Below are 12729 nucleotides of genomic sequence, written 5' to 3' on the forward strand. Positions count from 1 at the left end.
AGGTATATTGTAATCTTTTCGGAATTCGGCTAGACCGCCCGGAGTATTTACTAGAAACCTATACTTTCCCATTTACTGTATAATTTATGAATAAGTTAGTTCGGTCCAAAAATTGTGCTCAGTAGCTCGGTTGAGCGCGCAGAGGAGTGCCTGGGCAACCTAAGTCTGCAAAGTGGAAAACAAAGGTGTTAAGCACAGATCGTTGACCGTGCTACAAAAACAAAGTAAAGATAAAGAAGTCCTACTTCGGCCTATGGGGGATGTTTCAGGATTTATCTCGGTTCAGCAAAGTATATGGTAGCTCGGATTGAGCAAGGGGTTTGATAGATCGGTTTGTGTTTGGGATTGGTTTTATACGGTTTGAACTACGGATTTTGTTACCTCGGTCAAACCTATAGGGGCAGCTTTCTTAGTTCTGTTTAAAAACTAGGAAAGCTGGCTTAGCCCCGAAGACTTAGCTCGGTCGAAGCCAAAGGTTTCCAGTTTGTTTAGTTCAAACTTAATTCGGTTCGTTTATCTCGGTTAAAGTAAATCAGAAGGTGGTTTGACTTGGTGAAACTACTAGTTTTGTGTGAAGTGTTAGTCCGGTGGGTAGCCTGGCTATGCAGGCACCAGCCACAAACAAATTTTTAGTTCGGTTATGTTGGGGATGTGGATCAAAAGTGATGTTCTACAGGTTTTGTGAAGTTAAGTGGTTCTATTACATGTTTTTGCAGAAAAGACGAAGGCTAAACAGAAAAAGTGTTTGCAAAAAGCACACAAAACAAAATATGGATTGAACAAATACGAAAACAAACAGAGCAAGAAAGATGGATTTGCTTACCAGATTGAAGTAGAAGACCTGGAAATGGAAGCAACGACAGTAAAAGAGGTATACGAAGCAAGCTTCATAGTTGCGAAAGTTGGAGAGCAATGGAGCTTGAAAGAGAGAATGAGGGAAATAAAAAATGCAGTGGTGAATCCAAAAATGAGGAGATTGTTTTGTGAAAATGACGAAAGTGGAAGGGCGGGAACTGTTCAAATTTTGCGAAGTACGAGGGCAGCGGGACAGCTGCAGAGGGCCAATCAGGACCAGCCACGTGTCATTAGAATAAGAATCGATTCAGTAGCTGTGATTGAAGGGACGTTCTGACCGAACAAGTACGGCCCGGTATGAATTTAGTTCGGCTGGAACAGAAGAGGAATCTTAGCTCGGCTGGAAGTCAAGTAATCCCTATCATGCTTCACAGATGGAATTAAAGGGCAATTGTGTGGGTAATTTGTATGGAAAATTGGGCCGAGCTGGGTAAATGGGCCGTTTCGGGCCGCAATACAAAGGGCCGAGTAAAATGGCCATGTAAGTTACTCCGGTCGAGTGAATATTTTGAAGTTAGTCCGGTCCTAAGGCCGTAAAGCTAGTCCGGTCCGACAGAAGATTGAAGTTAGATCGTTCTAACGGTGCATTGGAGTTAGGCCGGTCTTAGAGTTACACCGGTCATGACATAATAGTTCGGTCTAACCACGCCATGGGTTGTGCATGAGAAGCCGACGTAAGAGCAGTAAAGGAAGAGCTAGTTCGGCTTAGTCTGCCGCTATGCACAGTCATGTTTACTTCGGTCATATTGGAGTTCGGCCATGATAAAACCATCTCACTTGGTTTAAGCAGTGAGGGGGGTGTTGAAGGATAAGCATTATCTTTCAAGAGTATGAATCCTAGGAGGACTCTGCATGGAGGAGTAGAAGTCCTACTAGGATTGTGCCACACGAAACCCATAAAAGCTCACAAACATCACCTTTGGAGAGGTAACACACAACTTTGCTTTCTGAATACACAGCCTTTGTCTATTTGTCAAACTTACTGACTTAGGCATCGGAGAGGTTTCCGGCACACACCCGCCGGCTAGCTCACGTTTGTGTTTTCAGGTGATAAAGTAACGACGTACAGAGGAGCGCAGACTTGATCAACAGGATTATACGAGAAGGTTTATTTCTTTCCCGTACAATTAGGTACATACATACGTTTTTGTTTGCATGACATATCGATCTAGGAAAATGCTAAAATATAAGAAAATGCTACAAAACTTAGCAAACTATGGAAGGGGCAGCTTGTTTTCAGAAGTAAGGTTTGAGACTAAATTTTGTAATGTGTTGGGATTATTAATATATTGTTTGTTTTAAAATTATGGCGAACGACTATGAGTCCCAACACCATCAGCTAGAAGAAATGGTATTAGAAAATGAGTCACTTGGGACTAGATATTAAATGACCATATTGTTTAAGTTTCGGTAAAGGAGGAGAGTTATATCTTAGGTAGTCAATAGTCAACACGTATAAAAATCGTTTGGATCTCTTGTGAAAATAAATCTTACATGCACAACAACTGGGGAGATCAGAATGGATGTGATCCATAAAATTAAGACGGGATAACTTAAGTGGATGAGTGCGTATGGGGTATTGTGTGATAAACGTGTATACACTAAACTAAAAGGAAAGCTTTATAGAACGGCTATTAGATTAGCGATGTTGTATAGGATGAAATGTTGGACAACTAAGAACAACATGTAGATAAGATCAGTGTTGCTCAGGTGATGGTGCTATCGTGGATGTGTGACAATACTAGAAAAGATAGAGTTAGGAAGGAGTAAAGTGAGAGAGAATAAAATTGAGATGGTTTGGTCATACATAATAAGACCAATAGAGACAGTAGTGAAGAGATGCAATACAATGATGGTAGATGAAAGTGTTAGAGGAATGGACAAATCTAAATTGATGTGGGCTAATATGGTAAAAAGAGATATAAATCTACTGAATTTGACTAATCAAATAGTTGTTGATAGAATCGAATGGAGAATAAGAATTAATGTAACGGATTCCATTTGATGGGATTTAAGGCTTTATTTGGTTTAGATTGTCCTTATTCATATTCATAGTATAATAATTTTCCAAAATATAATAACTTTTAATATAAAATATAATAATTAAAATTCATAGTATAATAATAAAATTATACGCAAAAAAATAATGTAATACCAAATATATATATATATATATATATATTTATGAAATGTGACTTTGATATTAAAGTAAAATTTTAACATTTCATCGGACAAGAACACACACATTTTCTGAATCCTCTTGTGTCGTTTGGGATATGGGTTGGGTTGATTTTTTTGGTTAAATTAATCTAAAAAAAATAAAATAAATTAAAAAATTAAGAGAGATTTACGTATAAATTAATAAGTAAATTTATTATCACATAAGTCTTATGATAATTAATAATATTTTATTAAATAATATTAAAAAATGTTACTAATTATTAATTTTTAGCGACAGTTTAAAAATATTGTTATAAAAAATATCACTAATTATAAGTTTTAAAGATTGTTTAAAAAAATCGTCACAAAAAAATCATTAATTTACAACTTTTAGTAACAGTTTGAAAATTTTGTTGCAGAAAAACGTCACTCATTATAAGTTTTAGTAACAATCTATAAAAATCTTAACAAAAAAAGTCACTAATTATCAATTTTTAATGATATATGTAAAAAATTATCACAAAAAATTATTTTTAGTAACAATTTTATTAATACTTATTTTTAATAAAACTTGATAAAAATTAAGAAAAACTATTAAAACCAATTATTAATTTACTCAAAAATTAATAAGCCAAAATATTCTATTTAAATTCTAATCATTTTACTTTTTTTCTTCATAAAAGTAAAAATAAAATAAAATAAACCCAAACAAATTTTTTAACCAAAATTAAAATAATCCAAAAAACAAAAAAACTAAATAGTGAAACCCAATCTCAAACGAATACTAATGCTGTGTCTGATTGGAAAATTTGAAGAAAGATTTAGAGAAAGAAAGAGAAAAATTAGATAAAATATAAATAAAATATACTTATATTTCATCTAATTTCACACACATTTCTCTTTTTTTTTCTAAATCCCTCTTCAAATCTCCCAACCAAACTCACCGAAAATATTTCATCCGCTCTGAAAACAAACGGGGTTTATAGTTATCCCAAATACTCTCACCTCCGATATAGAGAGAAGGCAATCACGGGAATTTAGAGAGAGAGAGAGAGAGAGAGAGGAAGAGGAGGATGAAGATTCAGTGCAACGTTTGTGGAGTAGCGGAGGCGAAAGTTTTGTGTTGTGCGGATGAGGCGGCTCTGTGCTGGGCATGCGATGAGAAGGTTCACGCTGCCAACAAGCTCGCCAGCAAGCATCAGAGAATTTCTCTCTCTAGCTCTTCCTCGCCCATGCCCAAATGTGATATCTGTCGGGTATATTCATACACATATTTTGTTCCTTTTGCTTTTGATGGATTCATCAAATCAACTGCTTTCAGAATTGTATAAATATGAGTAAGTTTGATTTGTTGAAGCATCTCCAATCTTTCATCAATTCTTTCATGAAATTTTGATGAATAAAGAGCCAAAAATGAACTCCAATCATTTCATCGAATTTGTATCAAACAAAGGGAGAAGTAAGGATTGGAGATGATTTGCTTTCAAAAAAATTGGTAAGACAGGTTTTAAGGATAAATTTGGAATTTTCAAAAAAGATTTGATGAAGAAAAAGAGTAAGGATTGTAGTGTTCCATGCCCGATCAAGCTTTTAGCCAAAATTTGATGAGAAACAAAAGAAAGAGTAAGGATTGGAGATGTCTTAAACTGGCTTTTCTTGTTATAACTTTTAAAAAATTAGTTAGTCTTATTGGAAGATTTTGATTAATTTATCTCATTGGTATATTTGTGAACACGGTTTAATGAAGAATAAAAATACACTCAATTTAAATCAACAAACCATAATTCCGAATCCTGTGATGGCTAAATGGACCATCTTCTTGGATTGCCACTATGTAAAGCCATATATGTACTCATTTAAATCTGATCGAATCATGTTTTTGATGAATGTCAACTTGGATTAAATCACTTTGGGAAAACAAAAATGATGTGGAAAATGCATTTAGAGCAATTCATTTCAGAAAACTATTTCTGCCCCCTCCCCCCCCCCCCCAAAAAAAAAAAATAATAATAATAATAATAATAATAATAATAATAATAATTTGCGATTTTCCTCAAATTTATTTTTTCATTAATGAAAGCATTGAAACTTCATTAGAATCTCTAAGAATGTGTTTTCTAAACTAATCACACTCAAGTTTTTTTTTTTTTTTTTTTCTTGCTTTTGGAAATCTATATGTTAATTTGGTTTGCTTTGCCAGCAGCGGAGTGCATTTTGCAGATTAGTTCACTTATCAGGGACATGGTTCTAATGGTGCATAAGTTTTCTTTTGAGTCAGATGAGACCAAGATGCAACTTATTCCTCAGTTTGGATTTTATTTGATTTGAAAATTATAACAAATACATACTTTGAGTTATGCACTGCCCTTGTAGTATAGTTTGTTGTGATCTATTGGTAGGGTAGTACTTGCACTCATTTAGTGTTTGGAAATTCGAATTTTTGTTTAACAGTTATTGTGGAAATTTGCTTTGGTGGTTATCATCATTATCGTCATCATTGGATATGAACCACATTTTTGGAGACTCTTTCCCTCTCTGGTTGTTGTAACTGACTATTTTTCCCCTCAATTTTTCTTAAAGAAAATAATTTTTAAAGCCTTTTACCTGGAACCTTGTATGCTGATTATTCTTTCTTTCGAATCTTTTTCAATATGAGTTGTAAATTTTTATTCTTTCTAAAATTACTAACATGATAAAAGAATTGGCATCCATACAGGAAATGGTTGGCTATTTCTTTTGTCTTGAGGATCGAGCTTTATTTTGCCGGAAATGTGATGTTTCCATACACACAGCAAATACACACGTGTCCGCTCATCAGAGATTTCTTCTTACGGGAGTGACAGTAGAGCTCGAATCCTCTGAACCCGGTGCATCTTCTTCCTCAGGGAATTCTAATAGTGGTGAGAAAATATCAGAAACCGAATCTCGTTTTCTATCTAAAAAGGGTACCCCAATGTCAATGTCTGGTCAATGCAACAAAGTATTACCTGTCCAAGTTAGTGGAGTTGGGGATTTTGCTCCAACTAAGTTTCCGTTGGCTGGAGGATCTGCAGCTGCAAGTATTCCACAGTGGCACTCAGATGAATTTGTTGGACTAACTGAATTGAATCGGACCTATGGCTACATGGATAACAGCTCTTCCAAGGTATAACTTTACCTCTTACTATGTGTGTATTGTTAATTTTTATGCATATATGGAGGCAATGTCTTAGCATCCAAGGCTCTTTAGGTATATGACATTTGTTCCCTCGAGAACGTCAACCTGGCCTCTTCTCTTGGCATTTGTACATTGATGGTAGAGAAGAGTGTAAACTATAACTCTCTCTCACAGATGGACACACGTGTCTAACCATGTACTTACTGCATAGAGATTATTTGCCACCTCTGGAGGTGCAATAACCTCAAAGATATTGATTGATAGAGGATGCTTGAGAATCACATCGCCTTGAATGCTTGTGGCCACGAGGTAAAATGACTTGTAGCAAGACAGATTATCTAAACTTGGTTTGGTCCTAATGCAAGCTGTAACCCTGATGCCAAGTTGGAGAGCCATATTTGACATACAATGACATTTGATAAATGTACTTTGGCCTGGTCACCCAGGTCTCTGTTTGAGCCAACTGGAGCTGGTGGGGCTCTTGTTTAGACTTGGACTTTTGAATTGAAGTTAATGAAGGACTTTTTTAATTGAAGATTAAGGCATCCTTGGCAGAATATTTTTGGAATTACGTATTGATATATTTATTGTACTTTGCTCAATCAATTAATTTGTCTAAGGCTGCAATTGTATTGCTGTCGAGGAATAGCTGATCGGCATTTGGCTTTGAATTTAACATACTTCTGGGAAAGTTTCTTCTTCTCTTGTGATGCAACTCCCTATTATACATTAGTTGAAGAATTAGCTACAGTCCTAAAAATTAATTAGACTTGGAAGTTAGGCGTTGACATACTGGTACTCATGTTCTGAGGAAACTTGGACACACATTTTTCTCCCTTTTTAGTGATTATATTGGTTGGAAGAAGTACTTCCCAGTATTAAAACAAAAAATGCTTTGTTTCTCAGAATCCTTGATTCTAAAGATTTTTTCCCCAAGCCACAGCTGGTTATATTGCCAATTGTATATTTTGGAAAACCAAAAGCAGGCTTAGTGGATGTTTCTTCTGGTAAAAAGTGGATTATAAAGCCACTGCAGCAAATTGAGCAAGATTAAGCTCAGCTGTTATGTAGTGTTAGTTAAGATATCATGGACGTGCTACTTCCAGGGAAACTTGCACGTGTGGTTCTGGCCGATTTTGCATCTTAACGATTGATTGAACTGTTAATCTTTTTGAAGGCGATTCTTCCTCAGAGTTTGGATAGATCCAGGTTTGCTATAGATTGAGATATCAAGTGACCTTATAGTTTTGGCTTTAAAATATGTTTATTATTAATGGGCTTAGATAATTGTTCTTTTTCTCCAGATATATATAACCCTGGCAAATGCAGTCCCTAATATTGTCTGTTATTTGCGATGAATTATACTAGGCTGAAACTCGTAAGCTTGGAGACTCTGACTGCTCCGCAATCTTAAGCGCTGGAGAGGAAGAACTGGATGCTAGTGAGTGCTTGGGTCAGGTGCCAGAGGCATCCTGGACCGTACCACAGGTCCCTAACTCATCTACATTATCGGGGCTTGACTGGCCAAAGAATAATCAGAGTCTATGTGACACTGCAGTTTTTGTGCCTGACACTATGCAAAACGCTAGTCGGTATCAACCAAGTTGCCCTCGTTCAAAAAGGCAGAGGGAATTCTAATCCACTTTCCTTGAGCTTCATGTTAGTCTTTAGAGTATATAATATATATACATATACATATATATATATATGGTTTGTTACAGAGCCGAAGTTGGTTGAGCTAATATCTGTGGTTTGATTTGAACTATCTTACTTTCATCTGTAAGTAGATCTCTCTCTTTTTTACTGTTTTTGTGTAGGGTTGTAACATTAATACATAATTATTTCAGTTGTATCTGGGGTGTGTTTGGGTTGAATGAATGAATGAAATAATTATTAAAATACTCCTTTTCAGAGTATACTCATTTCATTTCAGCAGATAATCATTTTCCTTCTCAAAAAGAAAACAAAAAGATATTGCAAGAAAACAAAAAGAAATTGTTGGAGACGGCATCGTCACATATTACTTTCCTCGGTTTCGATGCATTTTGAATCAGAGAATGGCAACACAACGAGAAAACTGAAGAGAATCACAATGAAATGGTTCTCTCTCTGTTAATCTCTGCTCTTCTATTCAGCTTCTAGTCTCTCTCTCTCTCTCTCTCACATACAAGGCAACATATACACGAACACATATATATGTATATACAGAGAGAGACATCTGGTGGTGCCTTCGCGAGCATTTTCTTCTGTGGGTGTTTGGGTGCAGAGGTCCGACTTCAGTTTCTTGTTTGGTGGCGGCTTAAAATTCTCTCTGCTCAATATATTGCAAACATGTTGAAGTGTAGGTAAATTCATTCCTTTACCTGTTTGTCAATTTTTCCACATTGGGTATATGGTCACATCTTTCACAAACTCATGCTATACAATACGGTTCAATGTTGGTTGCATAGATTAATAATAACAGTCTTATCATGTATCCTGAGTTAGAAATCAATACTTTTCTTATGTGGTAGTGTTGGTGTTAAAGAGGTCGTATCTACAGGCTTTGAGATATCAAATGTATATCAATTTGCCACAGAACTTCTTTTTTAGTTTTTTATGTAACTAAAAATACAAATGGAAATTTAGGTTATCTTTGGATTTATCGATTTAAAATTAAACAATTTGATTCTATTCAGTCAAGTTAAATATCTTAATTTAGATTTGATGTTTAGCTATGGATTTCAAGATTCAACTTGATAGCTTTATCATGATGAATTTGAAATAAAATACTTATCTTCTATCTTTAGTTCATCTTCCTCTCTCGATCCACCTATTATAAAATGGCTTAATCTTCTACATTTTTATAAAATTCAACCTCAAATCCCTTCGTTTGAAATCCATCCATCCATCCAAACAGAGCCTTCTATTTTTGCTATAATTGCTTTTAGTTTCTTTACTGGCATAATTAGTTCTAGAAGTTTCTTCTATTCTTGAATTCTTTATTTAAATTCATTGATGGCTCTTAGCATGCACCTCAACTCTCAATGTTTTTCTTTCATATGAACTATATTTTTAACTTTCTTACTGGCCTATGCATCAAATTATTTGGAGAACTCAAACTCCAACCAATTAAGTTCGGCAATACTGCTGTCTGCTGAACCTTAATCACCTCTTGAGATTCAACTTGATGTTTTGTTATAAATCTGCATAAACTTCCATTATATTCTAGTTCAAGTTGACTAAATTTGACCCTAATTGAAATTTAAATATCAACATTTTGGTGTAAACATCTTCTGAAAGGAATGTTTATTCACTTTTTTGGTGAAATCTGCCATATCCTTTAGAAAGCCATTTAGCTGTTGAATTATTGTGACCTTAATCTTAACTTGGTTATATATTTTCCAAATTGTTCCTCTGATTCCATGAATGCGTATCTTTTCCCCATGTTACCTTGCTTTGGAATTTTGGTTTGACTTGTGGAACTTTGACTACATGACGGACTCGTAAAACCTACCTGTAAAACCATAGTGCAGATGAGTAACAACGGTTTTAATATGGTTTGCAGGCTCTGATGTGAAACCAATTGTTTGTGCCGTTGTCATGCTATGTAGCTTCTTTATATGGATGTATTAAAGTTTTTATTTGATTTCGTTAGTTCCTTCTTCTTCTTTTTTTCTTTTTTTTTTTTTTCCATTTTATCTTGGCATAGATGATATTGTTGTTATAATTGTTTTCAGATGATGAAAACTTCAACTTCTTTCTTCATTGGATAAACCTATGGCTGCAACTGCATTTTTAAAAAATATGGCATATGACAGACAATAGCTTCTCCCAAATTCTCTTTATACATTAGCCTTACATTTAGATTGCTTGCTTAAAAGGTTTGATAGGGTTAACTGGCGACCTGTATAGACTGCATTTGAATAGCAGCATTGCATTGGACATCATAGGCCAGCCATTCCCCACTCCTTTACTAACCATGTTGTTAAAACCTATCACCTACTTCACCCACTAAACCTAACCCACTACACCACTACCACCTCACCTACTCCACTAAACCTAACCCACTACACCACTACCACCTCCACTTCACCTACTCCACCTACCACCTCCACTTTACCTACTCCATCTACCACCTACTACCACCTACTCTTCTATATATAGGAATCATTGTAACATTCAATAAAACAACAATCAATAATACAATCAATATCTATACAATTCTCTATTTCTCTATACATCAATTTTAACATGGTATCAGAGATAGGTTAAGAACCTAGTCATTCTGCTTCACCGGCGGGCCGCAGCCTCACCTTCAAGATCAGAGCATCATCACCATCATCCATCTTGGTCACCTACACCAAACACACTCTTTCTCTCTCTCTCAAGGACACCCACCATTTTGTCAACTTTCCACCCTATCTTCCTTCACCTTTTACACCCCACTCCCGCCGACGAAGATCATCGGACTAGTCGCCGTCGTCCACGGCTTCACCGGCGAGTCGAGCTGGCTCATTCAGCTCACCTCCGTCCTCTTCGCCAAGTTCGGCTTCGCTGCAAATCCTGGAAAATTAGTTCATCTGGGATGTGGGGAAGGACCTCCTGTACTGTTTCAGCCATGGAAAGTATGTTTGCTATGTCATCATTTGCAGACTGTGAAGCAGTCCTCAAATGTAAACCACCAGCACCTCCAGGGTATCTTGCAGAACCAGGAGGAGGAATTGGTGACGTGGACGTACCAGCCTGAGATGGATTCATAGGCCAAAGGCTCCAAGTAGCATCTTCAAGGGCAGTCTGCGCATAGGTTTCTCCTACAGCTGCAAGATGCCTCATCATCATCTGAACTCTCCCTAGTCCAACCGACCCAGTACCAGTAGATGGACCAGCTCCATCCAGACCTTGGTCAGACCAAGTATGCAACCAACTCGAATCCAATCCTGCCCCCCTCCAAGTACCACTTTCTAAAGGGTTCTGTATCTGATTGGGGAACACTCCTGTGGGCAGGGTATGACCAGGAGGATTATGCCGATCAAGTCCGGAACTTATTTGATGGGCAAGTTGCTCATCAGTTGAAACATCTACTACACGAGGGCTTGTTTTCCACATGGCTGCTCCATCAACAATCATGAGCTTCACCAATTTATTCTACTCTCTCTTTATCTCTCACAGAGCTTCATACACACACACCCATTCTTCTTTTATTTATTTAATCACACCCACCAAGTTTGTTTCATTCTCATTATCACATCCATATACACCCTTATCATCATGTTCCTTACTTTCTTTATTTTATATATATATATCTCTTTTTATTATATTATTACTCCAACCCTCTCCACTTTCACACCACGCCGTCTGATCCCACTATACCCTTTTTTTTCTTTTTCTTTTTTTATCTTCCTTCTTTCAAAAAAAAAAAAAAAAAAAAAGCATTCTCACCCCTTTTTTCTGCATGTTCTTCCTACCATCCGGGTTTGCACAACACATTTGTTTTATTCATATCAGGGGATCAACCCCGATTACAATTTTACACCAAAAAAAAAAAAAAAAAAAAAACAACAACAAAAAACAAACCCACAAACAACACCAAAACAACCACATCCACAGGCGGGATTTTTCTTCTCTACTCTGCTGCCGGTCTCTTCTTTTTGCCTCCGTCCTGGGCAGTCCTTGACGGTGCTGCCTCCGTGTTTCCCACGCCACCGAGCACGTTCACTCCTCCCTGCTCCTCCACTACAGCATATGGCGGACCTCCAAATCGGAACATAACAGTTGCCTTCCACTTCAGCTCCTTATTTTCCGCCTTTAGCACACTTATCTCTGCTCGCGCATCCTTATACATGCGCTGGAGCAGAGCCAGTTGGGCGTTTAACTGCTGCACCTCATTTGTCCTACTCTGCAGCCGGTGCGACAAGTTTGTGACCGCAGTCATGGTTTCCACACATGACTTCAATGTATACTGATTCGCCTCAATATCTGATTGCGCTGCCATTCTTTGCTCCACAGACCGCATAGGAAAGGTCAACGGAGCAAACTCAGGGGCGTTTGGTTGAGGTTCAAGGGCAACCGCACCGGTTATCTCTCTTGTGGACTCGTTGAGGTCGGGAAAGAGAGTAAGCAGACCACGGGAAGAAGAGGCCATGTTCTGGGTAGCTGGACGGGAAGAAGAGGCCATGTTATGGGTTGCTGAGTGTTTCAGAGACGGGTTGGTTACAGAGTGTTTACAGAGTGTTTCAGAATGCCAATGTTCAGCGGTTTCAGACTGGTTTGCACAGCCTCCGCCTCAACCTTGGTTTAAATAGCCAGGGCCGATCCGCGCATCGCGCGCCACTTGACGCCAGACGACAAAACGGGCGCGCAAGCCAAGGTAATCACGCGCCTCGCCATCATGTCCGGCACGCCTTTTTATGGATTGGGCACGCCTTTTGATGGCACGCCTTTTGACAGATTGGGCACACCTTTTGAGGGTGCGACTTTTTATGGGTCCGACAAGACTCTGTAAACTGTCCCGACATTGATTCCGGTTAGCTCCTTCATGGGTCCGACAAGACTCTGTAAACTGTCCCGACATTGAT

General features: G+C 37.5%; 1 protein-coding gene and 1 pseudogene across 1 annotated transcript; one reads left to right on the top strand and one right to left on the bottom strand.

Moving 5' to 3' along the window:
* Positions 1–3952: 3952 nt before the first annotated feature.
* On the top strand, positions 3953–8073 carry LZF1 (light-regulated zinc finger protein 1). Its single transcript, XM_028247162.2, has 3 exons — positions 3953–4271; positions 5732–6160; positions 7541–8073. The coding sequence occupies exons 1-3, from the start codon at positions 4089–4091 to the stop codon at positions 7808–7810; spliced, it is 882 nt and encodes a 293-aa protein (XP_028102963.2). The 5' UTR covers positions 3953–4088; the 3' UTR covers positions 7811–8073.
* A 2502-nt stretch (positions 8074–10575) lies between these two features.
* Positions 10576–11398, bottom strand: LOC145797324 (E3 ubiquitin protein ligase RIN2 pseudogene; annotated as a pseudogene).
* Positions 11399–12729: the final 1331 nt, after the last annotated feature.

Source organism: Camellia sinensis, chromosome 8 (genome assembly GCF_055761805.1).
Source record: "Camellia sinensis isolate YWXY chromosome 8, ASM5576180v1, whole genome shotgun sequence".
In the NCBI taxonomy this organism is placed as follows: Eukaryota; Viridiplantae; Streptophyta; class Magnoliopsida; order Ericales; family Theaceae; genus Camellia; species Camellia sinensis.

Excerpts from the sequence above, each read along its gene's own strand:
- LZF1 (XM_028247162.2), top strand. The coding sequence starts at position 4,089 with ATGAAGATTCAGTGCAACGTTTGTGGAGTAGCGGAGGCGAAAGTTTTG. Across the intron at positions 4,272-5,731 it reads CCAAATGTGATATCTGTCGG|GAAATGGTTGGCTATTTCTT; the intron begins GTATATTCATAC and ends GCATCCATACAG. Across the intron at positions 6,161-7,540 it reads TGGATAACAGCTCTTCCAAG|GCTGAAACTCGTAAGCTTGG; the intron begins GTATAACTTTAC and ends GAATTATACTAG.